The sequence below is a fragment of the Pagrus pagrus genome, assembly GCF_965226575.1.
Source record: "Pagrus pagrus genome assembly, chromosome: 16".
In the NCBI taxonomy this organism is placed as follows: Eukaryota; Metazoa; Chordata; class Actinopteri; order Spariformes; family Sparidae; genus Pagrus; species Pagrus pagrus.
In genome coordinates, this window is record NC_140200.1 from 10,941,790 (window position 1) to 10,961,374 (window position 19,585).

At 42.2% G+C, this 19,585-nt stretch overlaps 2 protein-coding genes across 3 annotated transcripts in view; one reads left to right on the top strand and one right to left on the bottom strand.

Annotated features, from left to right (window-relative positions):
- Positions 1-304: 304 nt before the first annotated feature.
- Positions 305-13,249, top strand: slc22a16 (solute carrier family 22 member 16). Its single transcript, XM_084378105.1, has 8 exons — positions 305-551; positions 1,973-2,449; positions 3,731-3,848; positions 5,813-6,371; positions 7,816-7,943; positions 9,807-9,916; positions 10,553-10,652; positions 10,813-13,249. Exons 1-8 carry the CDS (start codon positions 508-510, stop codon positions 10,987-10,989), a joined length of 1,713 nt encoding a protein of 570 aa, XP_084234231.1. The 5' UTR covers positions 305-507; the 3' UTR covers positions 10,990-13,249.
- Positions 13,250-15,219: 1,970 nt separating this feature from the next.
- The window catches only part of usta (uronyl 2-sulfotransferase a), a 60,361-nt gene continuing 55,995 nt past the window's right edge, over positions 15,220-19,585 (bottom strand). For both annotated transcript variants that reach the window (XM_084377295.1, XM_084377296.1), the window contains 3 exons: positions 17,775-17,872; positions 17,523-17,680; positions 15,220-17,098 (listed from right to left, as the gene is read on the bottom strand). In XM_084377295.1, coding sequence (XP_084233421.1) covers positions 16,806-17,098; positions 17,523-17,680; positions 17,775-17,872 — 549 coding nt within the window. In that variant the 3' untranslated portion in view covers positions 15,220-16,805. The remainder of the gene's footprint in view (positions 17,099-17,522; positions 17,681-17,774; positions 17,873-19,585) is intronic.

Here is a 19,585-nt window from a genome sequence, read left to right on the forward strand (position 1 = left end):
TTAAAGCTCTCAACAGACCACAGTGGCTTTAATTGGCCTGTATTCAATCACAGTGACCTGAGAAAACACTCATGATTGCTTCACTGCCTGAGAATGTGTGATGTAAGGGCCCATTCACTGTGTCTAGATAGGAAACAATAACAATTACATCCATTTTATTCAAAGAGGTGAACTGATGCGTTCAAAGACAGAATCAAACAAACAGAAATCACAGCAACAGACACAGCTTTTAAAAAACAAATATTCAATTTACATGTTTACAAACTTGTTTACAGTTGTCTGTGTAACGTTCAGGGACATCATCCTCTCCAGAGAGTTTCCCTGCTGTGTGTGTGTGTGTGGGGGGGGGGGTTTGTCTGAGTGTGTGCGCCCCTCCCACCCTCACTCGGCTCCGTGAAAGCCTCCGTTACTATTTGGTGCTGAAGCGTTCAGGACCCGCCGGCCGCCCCGGACAGAGAGAGACAGACGCACCGGGAGCCTCGACGCACAAACTGACCGTCAGGAAAAATGACCGTAGAGAGGATTTTCGACGAGCTCGGACATTTCAAAAGGTATCAGAAGCATGTGCGTGTTTCCTGAACACTCATTAAGCTGCTGTTTGTTGCTTGCCTCGGGGTATCAGCAGCCACTTGGGTAGCTGTAGGGAAGTAACTTTCTCAACTCCTGATGTTATTTTTATAACATTTTTATTACGAACAAACGCTAAAAACGCCAACAGAGCTCATCCTGTTACAGAAGTTGTGCACGGTGCTTGTGGACACGTTTACATGATTTTTCTACAACATGTCAGTGCTCATTGAGGGGTTTGTCTTCAGTTAGAGGAACATGTGTGTAATTTGTGAAAAATAACTAAGAATTACAATGATTAGAATTACACACACAATAAGATATTTTTATTTTTTTAATTGTATTTTTATTTTTTACAATTAAAGTGTGCTGGAAAGATTAAAATGCCAGAATGTAACTTTCAGCAAATGTTTCAAATTCTCCTGTTTAAAGTAACAATAAGTGCTGAATCCATTTAACTGTACTCCCAGAAAGCACTCCCAGTTTATGTGTTTGGTGTGCTGTTTGTCCTCTTGTACAAAACATGTTTGTAGATTAGCCGATTAATAGATCAAAAGAAAACGAGTTGCCAACTATTTTGAACATCAATCAAAGGTTTTAGTCATTTTCCAAGCAAAGATGTCAAACATTGGCTGGTTTCCATCCTCTTAGATGTTTACTGCTTTTTTCCCCCCTTTTTTTTGTCATTCATGACTGTAAATTAAGGGTTTTGGGCAGCTGATTGGACAAAAGATTAACTTTTAAGACATCACTTTGGGCTCTGGGAAATTGTGATGAGGATTTTTTCACATCAAAACGTAACCCCGTGTTGAAGCCCTGTGTTGTTTTGGCTTTAAAGAACAATTGAGATTAGAATATCAAGATAAAAAAGAAAATGTATCATATGTAAAGATCAAGAGATAATTCAACTTGTCTTTAGCATAGTCCAACTATGACATTATGACGTCTGTATCAGATATAAAGATATCTACTAAAGTTAGCATGCTAACTTGCTATCCCCTATAATCCTATAGGTGTAAACACCAACACTCCCCTGGTCCCCGAGCTCCCAGTCTGAACCACTAGTTGCCCGGCTAACTGAGCTAACAAGCGGCAGTTCGCAGCAGTTAGCAGTTACTGTGGTGTTTGTTTTTAGTATGAATTTCACAAGTGGCCAATTCTTACATATTGAACCTTTAAATTAAGTAAAAATCTTTATTAAATCTTAAGCTGTTTGTGGTGTTTACTTGTTTTTTTAACCAGTTACTGTAACACCTACAAAGAGCACACACTCATTAGATGAGTTGCTAAGATGACCTTAATGCATCTGTTTAATGGCAGACCTAAAAAAAAAATGTGCTAAATTACTCATCACCTCTTCCTCAGCTCTGCTGTCAGCATATTTTAATGCATTTTCTCTCTCCAGATATCAGGCATGTCTGTACTTTGCAGCGGTGCTCCAGGCTGTAGCCTGCGGGATCCAATACCTGGCCTCCGTTTTCTTAGTGGAGACACCAAACTTTGTGTGCGGCGTGCCCGACAACGTCACAGATGTCCTGTACGGTAACCTGTCGGGATATAGTCTGGAAGACGTCCTGCCGGACTTCAAGTCAAAGACCAGGCCCCTGGTGGTGAGGACGGCTGAGGGAGATCAGTGGGAGCTGGGCCGGTGCCACAGCGCCCTGCGAATCGACCCGAAGGGCTTTACGTACGACTTTGATGGCAACAAAACCGCGAGAGCCTGCGACAAGAACTTTTTTTATGACCACACTGAAGTTTATCAGAGCATAGTGACGGACTGGGACTTGGTGTGTGAGAGAGAGTGGCTGGCCAAGCTGTGCCAGCCCACCTTCATGCTTGGGGTGCTGATCGGAGCGCTGGTGTTTGGGGACGTTGCTGACAGGTAAGCAGGGGGGTGGAGGAGGGGGCGGGTGCTTTCAACAGGACAGTTTGAACATAGCCTTAAAATAATATTACAGAATATATTGATGTTTTTAAATGTTCTTAAAAGCACTTCATTAAAACAAACATCACAATATAAATAGTATTAGAAGGACAACAGTCTAAGTACATCACTTTACTGTAATGCAGCCTGTAAAACCAGGAAACGCCTCTCCCACAGCTCTCTACGCATAAGTTTGTGGGAAAGGGATAATGAAAGTGACAAAGTGGATCACTGGTGTGGATGATGGGACTGTTGGTTGAAAGACGTGATGACAGCAGGTTCCTGGGCACACTTTAGATGGAACAGCTGACCTGACCAAACAGCAGCCAGCTGTTCAGCCAAGACTGAAGTGGTCAGCGTTTAGACGCAGGACTTTAGTCTGATAAAGTCAGAGTGGGGGGTACTCTCTCTTTCATGTCTGGCCAACATGTCTTATAAAACAGATCCCATTAACAGAAGATAAAGATTAAGTGCTGATGGTTAATGTGGATGAGTTAATCATCATCTGGTCTTATGCTTTTTATCCACATGACTAGTGGCTGAATGCCTTTTGGTCCCCATGGCCCCACACTGTGAGGTCAAGTTTTGTTTGTTGGCGGCTGTGAGTTACGTCGAGCAGGCAAAGGGGCTGCGGAGCATCCCTTTAATGTTGAGGGCAAAGTGCAGTCCCATGTTTGTTATGCTCCAAATCTGTGTCAAGGACTCCCAAACTGACACAAATTACACCACAGACCCACATTTGATAAGATTTTGTCCCAGGGTGATGTTTTATCACCAAAGTAATCAGACATTCTGCCAGCTGTGTTACTTACAAATGGATTTATAGTGAAAATAAATGATTCCCCTTTATGCTGCGGACCCCTGGACCCTCCTCAAGGGCCCCTGAATGACCCCACTTTGAGAGCCACTGCTCCAAACACATAACCACTTAAGAATATTGGTGTTAGACCTTGCACACCTGCTCCCTTGCAAATCTGTAAGATATGAAGAGAAGGGGTCATGACACAACGCTTCAGGGAATATTATAATTTTTACCATTCAAGCTCAGTGTGATCCACAGAAAATTGGCCCAGTTTTTGAAAAAAAAGTGATAATTGCCCACATTATACTGTTCGTAAAGTGATACTATTCTCATAGCATGTAGCTGAAAGTCTCAACAAAACGACGACGATGCATTTCAGACCTGACCATGCACTTGTTGTCTCTTTCTCTACCTGCCTTGGTGTGTCTCTCCTGCAGAGTCGGCCGTGTGAGGATCATGATGTTCACCAGCCTCTGTCAGTTTATTCTCGGGGTGTCTGTCGCCTTCTCTGGAAACTACTATATATTTATCGTGCTTCGCTTCCTCCTCGCCATGGTGAGTTCAGTGTGTCATGTATCCTGTATCCATGAATGATGTGGAACGAATTTATATAATCAGTGAGATCATATGAAAATGAAGAAAAAAAGAAAAAAAGAAAATGCTGACGATAACAGCATTGTCAGTCTGTCTCTGTTATTAACACTTGTCCAGTATGGGACAAGGGAGGCACCTTACTGTCTGCTTGTAAACAAATATGCTCCTTAAGGTTCATTGTAGTTGTTTTTCTATAAAACAATCTCTCAGCCAATCGTTAATGTTCTAATGTAATAAGAGTCCTCCTATTATTCACATCGCAGCCAAGCCAACATTCAAACCAAAGCAAGATGTCTGCCCCAGCTGTGTATAATAAAAATATGCAGTAACTGTATTTCTGGTTATATTCTGGTTTTGTTAAAGTTAAATATTTACTTTGAAAAGAAAAAATGGTTGACTAGCAACTGTTTGATATCGTAGTAATATAGTTAAATTTATATTAAACAAGGTAATGCAGGAAATTAGCAGAAATTACGCAATACATGCTCACATTTTTCATCAGAATCAGTGTAAGATGTCACTGGATTGCGTCTCACAAGTTAAATCAGATCGCATACTGATAGAGGTCAGGTAGAGAAGCGCTCTGAAATTCCCAGACCACCATGTTTATAAGCAGGTAAAGACAAGGGATTCATGAGATAAACACCAGTTGAGTAGGTTAAGTAACAGAGTGTCATTAGAAGGTATATTCATTTTTGTGCACAGAGTAGCTCGTAGAGCATTTGCATTAAATAACATGTTTACAAGGCAAAGGAAGGGAGTCATTATAAGACAGCATGGCAGAAAGCCCCTACAGTCAGTCCACTGTTTCCCTCCTCTCCGTCTTCTCCCATCCCCCCCCAGTCCACTAGAGCTACAGCTGTTGTTTTTCACATAGAACCAGACTCTCACATAGGGTACATTCATACTGCAAAGCCACAGCAAAGTGCAGATTTAGTCTGAGGAGCAGGGACTCACATTATGTTACACGGAGATCTGACGATAACACGTTTACTTAAAGAGCAACGTAAAACTGCACATTATGGGGTGTATATGTGTGCAAATGGAAAAGATTTGATCAGCAGGAACAACTGGAGCGAGCAGTAATCCCAATTTTCAAAGTAAGATTATGTAACTTTTAAATGACAAAAGGACACATTGTTTCATGAATAAAGACTTGAATTCAGAATAAGTGATAAAACTCCCCTTTGCTCAGTTCAGTACACTCAGGGGTTCTGCTGCTGCAGTCTGACTTGGTCTGGTATGACCAGCAGCACATGGTGGCTAATGTTTGAAAACGGGGTTTCCCCCCAGACAGAGCTTCAAAAAAGGGGCCCTCTTCACCCTCCATTGAGTTTACTCACTTAGTTTTGTTCAATTCCTGGGTTAGGGCTTTACTTTGAAAAGATCAGGAAACAGATTTCAGAATATACATTAAGTCTTATGAGCTACAGAGTTATTACAACTTAAAAATAGTATTTTTTTTTAAGTAAAGTCACTCAGGAAACCGCTAAACCTCAGGATTACCAAGTAAAGTACGTAATAGGTTTCCTTAATTCTTTTACGGTAAAGTCATTTTGCCAGATATTAAATTGTAGGAATCACGATTACGCTATAAGATAGTCTAATATTGATGTTTGACATTAATTCAGACTACACCAAACGCATAAAAAAGGCCTGTCCTAAGAAATGTATCAGCTCCTGACTCAGAGAAAATGGAAAAAAACAGTAAAATTCCTCAAAACTACACGAAATGTGACTACTTGAAAATCGAGGAAACTGATTACCTCGAAATTACCAAGTAAAGTAGACTGTTATATACTGTATTTAGTATATTTAGCAATTCTGTCCTCCCCTCCTCTCTTCATCCCTTTCTCTTCTCCTCATTTTATCTCCCAATCCTCCTTCCATTTTCCTCCTTTATCCACCATCCTCTCCTTCTTCAGGTCTCCAGTGGCTACCTCGTGGTCGTGTTTGTCTATGTCACAGAGTTCACCGGCATCAAGGTGCGCACGTGGACCTCCATGCACGTGCACGCTGCCTTTGCCGTCGGCATCATGGTGGTGGCTCTGACCGGTTACCTGGTGCGGGTCTGGTGGATCTACCAGATCATCCTCTCCACATGCACCGCGCCCTTCCTGCTCTTCTGCTGGAAGTTCCCCGAGACGCCGTTTTACTTGATCGCCAAGGGCCATTACAAGGAAGCTGAAACCCTGCTGGAGTCGATAGCCCGCTTCAATGGCCTTGATTACAGGCTGAAGGTGGAGGACCTCCTGGAGCCAGAGGAGGTAGAGAACGGCAGAGCTCTGCTGGAAGGGGGAGAGGAGCGGCCGCCTCAGCCTGAAAAGAAGCTGTCCATCCTGGATCTGTTCGGCAGCTGGAGGATGGCGGGACGCACGTGCACAGTGTGGGCCATCTGGTTCATCGGCAGCCTGGGCTACTACGTCTTCTCTTTAGGCTCTGTCAACCTCGGAGGAAACCAGTACATTAACCTCTTCCTCGCTGGTAAGTGATTGGCTGATGAGTGTGAACGCGCATGACCTACGACCAATCAGAGTGACACACGCAAAACGGGTTGGTTCTCGGTCTGTTTTCAAGAATGAAAAAAATGGCTGCCCTGTCGAAAATGTGCTTTTGAGGAGCTTCAAAAATATCGAGGTATATATCGTGTATCGCGATATGTCCTAAAGATATTGTGATATTAGTTTAAGGTCATATCGCCCAGCCCTAAACCAATCAGAGCAGGGAAACATGTGACGCGTGACTTTCGACTTGTGCTCCTGTGTGAGTCGTCATCATATCGCCTCATATTAGACAAACCGCTACGATTGGCCCGACGAAGGCCGGGATTGGGGCCAGACAGATCTGGCAGAGCAAAATGAAACACGAGCTGGGCAGATTCGTCTGGTTCCCAGGCTACTGCTGAAGTCTGAAATTATTACAGCATGTCCTACGTTATACAGAATCAAATATCATTAAGTCAGTAAACCCTCCTCAAACCTCTCCCACAGTAGTGGTAACAATATTGCACTTGGAACAACAACGTCCTGCTTAGGTGGCTGTTGACAGCTGCTACTTCTTAGAGGCTTGAATGCAGTCAGGGTTTAGGTCTGTGCTTTTCTTTATAAGTTATATCTGTTTCAGTGTGAGTGTGTGTGCGTGTGAGAGTGAGGCTGGGGAGTTTTTCAGGTCGCCTGTGTAATCTAATGACAGATCTCTTCCCGTGTAAACACACAGGCCTCTTAGATAGTCCAGCCCCGTTTACCAAGCTGTCCTATTTCAAACCGTCAGCTTTAAGTCAAGGCTCTGTTAGCGGCGCTCGTGCCGTAAACTATAAAACAGTGTATTCGTCCCCTGCTTTGTATCAGTAAGAAGAATATTATGTCACGGGAGAGGCAGTGAGGTATTTTGGCTTTGTTTACCGCTCTGTTTTTGGTAACGCAGCAGGTCACATTAGCCTGTGTGCAATTAAGAAAAAGCTACAGGCTGCCATCTGGGAGCTAAATAGTTTCCCTGTGGTTTTTCATCCAATAAGCAAAATGAGATTTGTACCGTAATACACTTTTTTTTTTTCGTTAAACATAATTGAGAACTGATGCACTGCTGTTTTGCAAGCAGGGGAGTTTTCCAAGGCAAATTTTCCGGTTTTCACTTTGATAATAAACACTACTTTCGGTCAATTCATGTCTAGAAATTACATTAGAGCAATTGGGCGCACATATGCAGTATTTACACTACATTTACTTTATTTTTTCCTCTTTATGCTTTAATGTGCTTCCCAGTAGGGTCATGTATAACTCCTATTTATTTCATACAGTAGGGGCACATTTGGGAGGCCAACGTCTCAGGTGAGGGTTTATTTACGTCCCCTAGATAGAGTGCCTTAGTGCCAGTGTGTCAGTGTCACGGCAACCTCTGACCGAGAGCTGCTGCGATTGGCTGTTTCCAGGTGCAGTGGAGCTCCCCTCCTATCTGGTCGGCTGTTTCGCAATGGACCGGATCGGCAGAAAGAAGACCTGTGCCCCAGCTCTGCTCCTGGCCGGGGTCGCTTGTATGCTCATCATCGCGGTACCTGCTGTACGTACAGTGGATATGTTAAAAAGGATTGATATTCTTATGGTCTATGTTATGATGATCTTATAATTCATGTTTATTATTTCTTTGAGGTTATAAAACCACTGGCTCCAACATGTTTTTTAGCAGACCCATAGCAAAAATCCCAAATATGAGTTCGTAACGGCAAAAATATGTGACAAACACGTCACACTTTAGAGGGAAAATGCCACACAGATCACTCTGTCTTGTTCAATGCAGGCAAACTATTCATCAAGGAATCCGAGGAATGCTCTTCTTTTTCTTGCTCTCTCACGATCATCTTTCTCACTATTTTCAGATTTTTTACAAACCAAGTGTTCAATCAGTTAATCAAGCTAATCGTCAGATTAATTAGTCATGAATAATTACAGTCCTATACAAAATAGTGAAAGGTCAGCTCCACCTCAAGCTACTACAAATCTACTACCTGCTTTTATGTGTATTCATGAGTAATTATACTCTAATAATTTAATATATAATAGTCCTCATTTAATATTTTTCTTTCTTTTTTAATACTTATGTACAATTTCCTGATTATACTATCATGGCCAGATCTCCCTCAAAAACAGATGTTAATCTCAAGGGACTTCCTGGTTAAATAAAGGTAAAAAAAAATACATACGGACATATATAAATACCTTTTTAGTACTATTTTCAATGCAGAGCTTTTAATTGAAATGGAATATTTTCACAGTTGGGTGCCACTGAATACTTCACCTCTAGCGTTGTCTGTGGGTGTTATCATTTAAATGTGTAACCACATTCAGAGCGTCATACTTACTAACTGTGATACAGGGCTACTCCTGCACTGACACCATCTGTTGGAACCATTAGCTTTCGAGGTGGCTGTCTTGCCATTTCACAGCTGTCGCGTGTTTTGAGCTCTGACCCAAAGTAGCACAGCTTCTGGTCGAGTTGGCAAGCAGCTGATACGTAATGTCCAAGCAAACATGACCTGTGACACTGAAACCCATTGTGAACGGAGCTGTCACCAAACGTGAGCTGAGAGAGAGCAGCACGGAGGCCGAGTAGACGGCAGAGCAGAGAGTCGTCCATCTGTCGGACTGCTGCAGGATGAAACGACTTAATGAAACTTCACGTGCGGGCTCACGCCGCACACCAGAGTGTGTGTAACTTTCTGTGATAAACAACTTAGACTAATATATCGAACCTTCGCAAACATGCCGTAGTCTCTAACATACAGTTTGACAGTGGCTAAGTGTTCAGGGTTAGTTACTGCATATACAGTGGACCCTCACATGCTTTTGTTATCCACCCAGGCCAGGTCAAAAGCAGCCCGGTCCAGCTAGCTTGGCAGTCTGCGGTATTATGAGAAGAACAGTTTATCTTATCTTCGCTTCCTTCCATCCTAGTTGCTTCACTTTCCTGATAGTTACATTGTAAAGTCAATGTGCACTTGTACAAATATAATCTCCCAAAATGTTGAACTATTGGAAAATATTTGTTTTACTTACGCAGTTCCCATGTCTCAGGGTACAAGAATGAGTGACGATCACGGAGCAAAATGCCTTCAGCTTATTTGATTATATAGAATCAAATCAAGACAGCGCACGCTTCAGTTCACACATCCATGGAGTGCTGCAAGAGAGTCTGCTGCTGTTTAAAGCTGGACTATTAATGGAGTCAGTGGTGTAATGAAAAGGCTGTAGGTCAAAGGTTGAGTGTTTTATTATATGAAATCAGCTAGACATCGTTTTTCAGGGTCAAGGTTCTTACACTGATGCACAAACGTTGTCCTTTAGAGCAAAGTGATGTGCCAGAGAGCAAACCAAAGTGACTCTTCATACAATGACAGAGTTTTTGCTTACCCCTCCCTTTCCACAGGACATTGAAATACTGGCTATCGCTCTCTGCATGACAGGGAAGTTTGCCATCGCTATCGCCTTTGGTCTCATCTACCTGTACACCTGTGAGCTTTACCCAACAATCGTCAGGTAAGAACAAACAGAATCTAAACACATTCAGTTCCCGGGAGCGCAGGCTATCTGAACAAGAAGTACAGTTTGTGATTTGTCCTTTTTATGGAAAACAAGGAAAACTTGCCATCCAATATTTCTTGTATCTTTTATCCTCAAAACAGAACCGTCAAAATAAAGTAAACATTAGTCTCTTTGTAAACCCACAGAAGCTTTTCAAATTAAAGAATAATTAGCTTGTTTCCCCAAAGCATTAATCTTAAAGGTGTTATTGATGACCACCAAATTTGGCCTTCCACCTCCTCCCTACCATCGCAATCATGTTACAACACCACTGTTGTTGGGATCTCCTGCCCCCTCAAGTGGTTGCCAGTTTCTCAGTCATGACTATCATTATGGACACATTAAAGCCTCCATTTCAGTGTCCTTTAATGTCAAAAAAAGATTTGAAAAGAAACGTTGCAAAGCCGTGAAACAAGAATCATGGACAGTGCAGCCAGTCTGTGGATCTGATACATCTTTTAATCATGAAGTGATGTTGCTTATCCAGAGTATTCTTTGTTTATTTTGGTGATGGCAGGCCTCATCTCTGTACCCTGACATCACTGAAATCTATCTTCTTTAATGTTGCTGACTGTGTTCATCCCCCTCCAGGTCTCTGGCCGTGGGTAGTGGCAGTATGATGTGCCGTGTTGGCAGCGTGGTGGCCCCCTTCTGTGTGTACCTGGCTGATGTCTGGGTCTACCTACCTCAGGTATACATGTTCTCTCCGAACAACGGATATTAATATTTAATTGCCTGTTATCACCTCAATTCTGTCAACTTTGCACCTTGTTCCTATTTGCCATAGTTTATCTACAAGGGTAACCTGGCAACAAAACTAATTTTAACTAATTGATTTTGTCCTTTCGTAGCTCATCGTGGGAATCCTGGCTTTCATTATCGGAGTGCTGACGATGTTGTTGCCAGAGACCCTCGGCAGACCTCTAACAACCACCTTGGAAGAGGCTGAAGCTCTGGGACGCGAGCCCAGCAAGAAGAAATCAGCCCTGGGCAATAAAGGTGCTGAGGATGGGGTGGAGATGAAGTAACACGGCGCCAAGGCCTGAGCTGTGGAGGTCACTGCTAGAAAGCCAGAGAGGTGGACCCACAGAGAGAAGCTTTGGAAGGAAGAATGAAGGAAAAGAGAGAGAAGGTGACAGCTGCCAAAAATGGAAATAGTAACCTCATTGATTTATTGGATTGTTGGAAGAAAATGAAAAAGCTTTTTTCTGAACCTTTTGAAATGATGTGTTTGTTGACATTTTGTTCTGCAAAGTGAGTAACAGTTGAGTACTTTAAGAGTCCGAAGACATTACACAAACCCGCACGCAAACATGTCAAGATGCAGTCCATGAATTCACTGATGGAGAGAATCATTTGCCACGTGTGTGTATGTATATATTGTGTGCGCCAAAGACCAAGGAAATATGAAGTATTAGAGGATCATTTCAGTTTGTGACAAGTTCAGTCATATTTTTGCAGTTTTGCCCCCATTATCATGACAACTCTGTGTTCACCAGGGTAGTTGCTGAGATCTGGGAGCTAAAACAGTCTGAGAGGGCGAACGAGGTCTTGTAAATGAGCCAACAGTTCATCCGTATTATCCCAAAGCTATTTGGAGAAATAAAAGCCAAAGGTAGGGCGGGAAACCAGGAAATGTGAGACGAAACAGCGGACAGTTTGGGAAGTATACGTTTATAGTTTGCTCTTTCAGACCAGTTGAGCTAAACCCTGTGTGATCTCAGCAATTAGCCTTGTGAATACAATCTTGCTGAAAGAGCTGAAACTGCAAAAAGTAAGACCAAAGGGGCAATAAACAGGAATTATGCTTTTGAATAAAGGAAGTAGGTAAAGGAAGTACATTAATGATGCAACAGTCAACTTATGCACTGTGACTCAGTTACCTCTCTGAAACACTTCTTATGAGTGCAGATCAGGTCTGTGCCTCGCTTTCTGGAACATATAGAAGATACACATGATGCAATACATTTCATCGTCATGTTCATAATAGCAAGGAAGCGCCTTATTTTTAAAGGCACATTTTTGTTATTTTTCTTTTAAATCTCAGGGCATCCACTTTGTACATCACTGTGAAATGATCCTAAACATATCTTCTGCTTCTACACTCAGTTTGACATCCATCTTGTTCAAGATGCCACAGAGTATATTTACACGGTGGCCATTTTCCTCTGACGCCTCAGGGTGCGAAGCTCGAACGCTGGGCTAAAGTTATCCTATGGTGTTCCAGGTAGCGCATCGTATGGGAATATGACAAACTGTTATCATTTCACCGCTTCCTGATTGACCAGCAACTGAAAAGATGATGCATTATGAAAATTTGCCAAAGGTATGGCCATATTTCAAGGTAAAGCGGCATATTTGATAGCTAATGTGTTAGCTAATGTTAGCATTCATCCACTCTCTAGCTAATTGAACTATTTGATAGTGTTACACGATACAATAGGAAAGGCGTAAATTAATTCTAAAGTATTCATATCCCAATGGATATATTTATTTAATTATTTATTATTTAGCTTGGACGTCAAACACAATGGATGTAATCAAACATTGATGTTATAGAAGTGGTTGAATGCTAACGTTAGCTAACGAGTTATTAAATATATAGTTTAACCATAATATATGGTCCATATTTTCACTATCCATCATCTTTGCAGTTGCTGATCAATCAGGAAGTGGTGAAATGACAACGATTTGTCCAATTTCCCACGTTTAAAAAAAAAATCTCAAATTTAGCACGATGTCAGAGTAAAATGGCCGCTGTATGAATATGGTCCATCACTTAGCTTTAACGTTGTTATCTAATGTGTGTATGTGTGTGTGCATGTGTGTGTCGGTAAGTCCAGTAGCTGGTGTCCTAGTTTTCTACATGCCTGTTCTGCATATGCAATCTAGATGCTGGACCTACTGAATGAAATGTGTATATATGGCAATACTACATTATACAGTCTGTGTTCAAGACTCAAGATGTGATCTCCAGATGTTTGGACCAAAGGCAGGAATGAAGCACAACAGTGTGGAGATGTATTCACCTGTTTTTTAATATTGTAGTATACTGCTGCCATGTTTTTGTTTCATATCAAACTGTAGCGTGGTGCTTTTAATCTGAAGGAGAACAAAAAATCATGACGATCAGCTGACGTTCGATCACCAGGCGATGAAAACCCTCAGGTTCAGTGTTCAGCTCTGAACAGTTTTACAATCAAGAATGATTTTTTTTGTATGGATTGTTTCTTTGTGATATTATTTTTATTTCATTATGTAAAAATAAACAATATGAGCTTATCTTAATTAAAGATTGTTTGTATGTGTCTGTTGTAGCAACTCGTTGCAACTTGGCAAGTCTGAAGCGCTCTCCCTGTTCCTCTCCCTCCCTCTGCCTGTCAAACTTGAGGGTTCAACCCGGTGCTGGAAAAGTAGGGAATCTATTTCTGTCATACGGGGAATAAAGAGCAGGTCTGGGAACTGCCCACCAGCACTAACAGCTTCCTATTCGCCGGTGGAGAGGAGGTCCCCAACTGCCACAACGCCAGCTCTCTCTGCACCACCCAGCACACGAACAAACCCTCTGTGTTCAACTTTGGCGCAGAAAACTCTGCAGATGCATCAGTGTGAGCGAGGGTTTGTGCGTGAATGGAAAAGTTATGCACTTCACTTGAACCCTTAACGGCCGGGCTGATAATGGGAACGTCCAGTTCCTTCGTGGCACTGATGTCACAAATAGTGTGCGTGGTTATAATCGGACACCATGGACACCCCTTCTACGTGTGTGTGTGCTCTTCTGCTTATATCTTCGGGAGGAACAAATTTAGCTTTACACTTAGTGAGGACATTATTTTTTAAAGGGCTTGGGAATGTGCTATGTCAGTATAGAGTAAAGAGGGAGGAAGTTAATTAGAAAAGTGATTCTACTTCTTCTGTAAAGGCACATGGAAAAGGTTAGAACGGGGGCTAAAAGCCAATTAGCGACCATTAGATACAATGTGCTACACCTATGGCCTCTACCGACACACACAACCCTTATTCTTGTTCAGATACCTTTCAATCACCCTGAGCCTCTATTATCCCATTATTAAATGATCATCAAGGGTTTTTAGGAGATGTTTAAGAGCTACAAAATAACTGGGTTTCGAAATCAACAGAACACTAACACAGTGTACTGAGTCCAAACTGTGTAATGTTTTTTATAGGTGACGTGTTCCAGCAAAAATGGAAAGATGACACCATTTGCTGGCCGTAGCTGGGAGTTGCATCAAACCGAATATGGCTGAACTGCAATCTCTGAGGTGTTCAGCACAGTCTGTGATAAATGAATTTGATGAAATGTCAACAATGGTCTCATCACTGTTAAAGGAGACATATGATTTTTCATTTTTTCCCCTATCTTCAGTGTTTTATAGGTTCTTGTGCATGTGAAAGCTCCTTTCTCCCACAGAAAACACTGCTCCTGAAATGCCTCTTCAGTAGTCTCACCTTTAATTTACGTGACTTTGTGACATTACCCAACATCGCCATGTCACACATTTGCATAATTTATGCCGAGGAGCTAGTTTGGCATGTAGGAATTAAAAAAAAAAAGATTTGGGAACTTGGAAAGATTATCCTGGAAAATCTTTTCATCTCACCAAGTGATTTATTAAACATTTTTTCAGGAGAATTTTTTTTTTCATGTGTGAAAGCAAGTGAGAAAAAACATTCTTCACTTGCCCCTTAGGGCTTCCACAGTAAACAGACTGCTAGAGCAATTTTATCAGTTATGTGGTTTCTAGGTTGCAAGGACAGTTATGGAACTGCAGGATTGAGGCAACAAGCTAGATTTAGTAACGCTCCTGCGTCAACACAGCACGTATCATCAAAAACTGTATTAAGAGCCTTACAGTGTGAATGCCTTTTGGTCCGAAAGTGCAAAAATAGAGAAGGAAGACAGGACATGTAGGATAGGCAGTGTTGTCCTGATGGGAGCAGGGAAGGTAATTTCACAACTGGGGAGCCAGAGGGGAAGATGAGTCGAGGTTGGGTGGAGTGATGGACAGGCCGCTGCAGGGAAGAGAGCGCTACACAAGAAAGTGATGGCGTGGATCGTGGTCTGGAGGCCGCTCTGTTAGTAGCTGCCGTATCAGTCTGATACGTGCGGCAGCATGGGAGTTGTTAAGACAGCTTGAGGATGAGGGAGGCTGCAGCATTCCTGATGGAGTGAAGAGGCTACAACAAACCTTTTCACGCATATTTTTTTCCCCACAAAGTAAAGCCGACACAGTAGCTGCAATAGTTAGAGGACATTTATTGTGAAGACTGTAAAATGATGGACTGCATTAGTTGTTGTTAACCAGTTATAAACCCATCCTAGACACCCTTAAAATGCCAAGAATAGTTTCATAGCCGCCAGAAACCAAACGTCACAAACGTTATCAAACTTTTTTTTTTACTTTTCCTTCCTGAGAATCTTAATTGGAATGCAAATGAATACAAAATAATAAATTAAACTGGCAAAAAAAAAAAAAAAAAAAAAAAAAGCAAACACTGAACACAATGAAAAGGTAAAGACAATGGAGATTAGGATGGTAGAGCGATATCCGCAGATGACAGTCACATATAGCTTATGGTTACTGTTCTCTGGATGGTTTTTTACACGAGTGATGACAAACACGCACTCTGAATAGCTGCTGGAGAGATTAGTGTTAGCCGTGAACACTTCACACTTACATGATAGTATTTCGAGGAGAGAAACGAACCCTTACACAGTAACATGATCCCGTTAGAGATCAAACGCAAATCAGTATCCAGTTTAGTGACCAAATCCCCCATTTTGCTGCAGAATTTCAGGAAAAGTGCAGTATATTCATACAGTTTTTGCAGTAAAAACATTGGTATTTGGCAAACTCAATCTTTTTCAACTTTGGATTAAAACAAATTGCGCTCCATATACAGCATGCTTTTTTTTTTAGTGTTCGACTCTAAATCCAGCCTATAGTCTCCACAAATGCTCCAAATAATAAATCTATGCTAAAATACGCTGCTGGTTTTGGTCAAACTCAATCATTCATGCACACATAGTTGGAATTCTCTGAATTCATAATTGAGTGCTCACTGTTTAACCCTCATTTATACCTAATAATATCTTACAAGTTAAACAAAACGTTATAAACCGATACTATAACAACTGACACGACTACGTCACGACTCCACCAGCTGTGCACAGAGATTCCTGTCAGTTATCAGAACTCTTAGCGAGGTTTGGCACTTATGACAGTCCTAAACAACTAATATACAAAAAAAGGGTTTTGGTACTTTTTTTAAACTCGTGGATACCATTTCCCATTCCAGCTTTTTTTGGACATTAACCCTTTCATAAAGTGTGAAACTCTCTCTTGGGCAACGTCTCTGCTCGCCGACATTTAAAATATTTCCCGACACATTTAGCTATCCACATTCTGCGCTGATCTCTCCTGGAGATGACAACGATGATGGACTTTTTTATAACATAAACAAACCCAAAAACAAGCTCAAATTAAAACAAAAACTTGAGTCACGCAAATGGAGTTTAACATTATTTCCCATTGTCCTTGGTCAATTTTTAAATAGAGCATTTCCGTCCTTCCAATTACTCAACCCCTGTAGTCCTCAGTGCTGAGCCTGTCATGGTAGGAGTCTATTGCAGATGGAAAACAGAGCCCGTACAAACATGAGGGTCAGGATCCGCACACCCCTAAACGCACCTCACTTTTCTTTAGGAACGCTGGAAGACGGGGAACGCTCCCCTTTGCCGTCAGGCTGCCTCCAGCTACCTCCAGCCAATTCCAGCCAATCAGCTTTTGTTTGGCTCAATCCACTGTTCGTCAAACAGCCCTTAGGGATGAACCAGCCAGCTGTTGGCATCCTCCAGGTCTGTGTCCAGCTCCTCGTCTTCATCCAGAGGCTCCGGGGTTCGGAGGGCCAGCTCTCGCAGGAAAGCAGGTGAGTAGGCGGTGGGTTGCGAGACGGACTTGAGGCCGATTTTCTTCTTCGTGAGGTGGAACTGGTCGCGGATGAAGTTGTAGAACTCGTACTCGTAGCGCATGCGGTGGTACAGCACCTGCAGGGCCTCCAGAGTGGGAGTGTGTTTACGTACTGTGCCCGTCATGTTCCCCATCTTCCTGTAGTCTGCAGAGAGACCGAGAGGAAGTACAATTAAAGAACATTCACCATTCTTCAGAAATATACCATTCATGGAAAGTAACTAATTACTGTACATTCATGTTACGTGTGTTTTCATTTTTAATTTTTTACTTGAATACATTTATTTGACAACTTGAGTTACTAGTTACTTTGCAGATTTTGTTTGATATTACAAAATAAAATCTGCAAATAAATTATAGTATGATGTAATATTATAGATTAGGATAAAATTCTATTGATCTCAATCGAGAAATTCACAAATAGCCTGCAGATAAACTATATGAAGTTGTTAACCATATTTAACAGATGATGGAGGGCCAAAACTGCCAAAAAAAATAGATAGGTAGGTAGGTTCCAATTTAAATAGTTCCATTTTGTTTTTCATTATATATACAAATGTGCTACCTACCAGGACTCTTGTAGATGTTGAGTACTCCGGTAAAGTAATGAGGTAAGAGCCTCTCTAACAGGAGCAGAACATCCTCCAGCTCCTCCAGGATACCAACGAGGAGGTAGTTCTCCAGCACGTTCTGTTTGGCCCTCTCCAGAGCCCATACTCCTGGCTCCCTGGAGGCGAGAGAAGAAAAAAAAACTGAATTAACAAATGTTACCAGCGCCTGAAACACCAGAACGCTGTGTAATGCAGTTTGAGAGTGTGTACCTGCATTGAGGATGCTGTCCACAGAAGTAGGGAATGATGTAGAAAACTCTGGGGTTGGAGCACTCCGGGTAATTCTCTAGAATGCACACATTGATATCCTGAAAGCAGACAAGTAATCATTTTAATTTCACATTACTCATTTCTTCAGCTCCACTTGCAGCAAATTAATCTCGAACAGAAGTGTAATGATTTACTTCTGCCACTAGAGGGAGCCCATCACCAGCACTGCTGTGAACTCCCACTGATAATCATCTTAAGAGCAGCCAGAGTGCAATGCAAAACAACATCCTGAACACAAAGATAAGCTCTGCCCCTCCACCCCAGCAGCTCTCAGATGCCGAGGTGTCGAGGAAGTAAAACAGTTTTCTTCTCATCAGATAAGGTGCTGTGTTTAGATTCACTTGAAAAAGACATTTGTGCAATATAAAGTGGATGATCTAGCCTAATAGTATAAATATTCCACGTCTTACAAGTCAGAATAGAGTGATACGATCAGGGTTGTGAACTTCTACACGTGGGAGTTATTATTAAATAACGAAAGGGGGGGGAAAGAAAACAGGAGAGATTAAAAACATACATGCAGGAGCAGGAGCGAAAGCTGGCCCTGCCTAAGTGCTGTGGAGCTAGCAGTCAAATCCATGTCAGGTGACGTAAGCCTTATGGATGGCAACAAGTCCCGAGCAACACAACACTCCGCGAAGCACGACTCTCTTTCATACACTCACAGTAGGCTGCGTGCAGAAAGGTGTCGACAGGCCAGCTATGTAAAAGAGATGTAAATGTGCGACAAAAATGGAACGTGCGTCACAGCTCGCCTTCGAGATCGAACGGCTGATTTAAAACAGAGCAACGTGTCGAGGCCAACGCTGAGGTCAGCATGCTGCGCCACTGACAGGACCGAAGGCTTCTCAGAGGAGGCAGACTGTTATTGTGGGTGAGATGTGAGCGCACCTGGAAGCAGGTGACTGAGCTGTCAGAAACACCTCACCGACAGGGGTGTCGACATGGATAAAAGGCGAGATACCACGTGTACATGTGCGTGTACGGGCTTGGATTGAGCGCCTTTAAGATACACAGGTAAAGGTTACAGTTTGCCTTAGATCAGTTTGCTCACGACGATGTAAAGGTTATTCTCACGCCATTTTGGCTCTATGAAACAAAATTGATATATATGCATCGCACGCTTCTATTGCGGGAAGAGTGGGAGGGCCCGCACAGAGGTCTATATACATAAACTGGGATGACATGAATTATGCAGTCGGTCGGTTATGTTTTCCTCGCAGCTGAACACTGTGGTACGATTGTGTGTCTGATTCACCGAGCGGCTGTGGGGTTTGTTTGAACTTTATGACTGAGCTGCACTATGCACTGGGAACAGGACTTATTGGTGATCAGTGGAGCAAACCACTGGACAGCTCTTCAAAGAAACCACAACAAAACCCCAGAGGAACCTTTAGAGAACAGTTCAGCGTTGCACCATTGTTAGAGTGCGGGTCGTGTCCGGACTTGTGACAAGTTTGCCCCGCTTTGTTGTCCGTCTTGGGTTTTATTGTTCAAACAATGACAGAGCCTGTGCTTCCAGTTTTTATCTGTTATGAATATATCTCCTTGGCCGGCAGTCTGTGGTCTGTGATGAGTGATACATTTTCACAACACAATGAATAACAAAGGTTTTGGTAGCTTAATCTGTGTGAGAAACTATAAATCACATGCAGGGATTTCAAAAGAAACTCAAGTTAAGGTTGATGAATGAACTAACTTGAACTCAAATGCCACACATTTCACACACACTTGCCATGCGAATAAAATAC

Bases quoted from the DNA above. Each gene is read 5' to 3' on its own strand.
- slc22a16 (XM_084378105.1), top strand. From the start codon at position 508: ATGACCGTAGAGAGGATTTTCGACGAGCTCGGACATTTCAAAAG. The intron at 552-1,972 runs GTATCAGAAGCA...TTCTCTCTCCAG, and splicing joins GAGCTCGGACATTTCAAAAG to ATATCAGGCATGTCTGTACT. The intron at 3,849-5,812 runs GTGAGTTCAGTG...CTCCTTCTTCAG, and splicing joins TTCGCTTCCTCCTCGCCATG to GTCTCCAGTGGCTACCTCGT.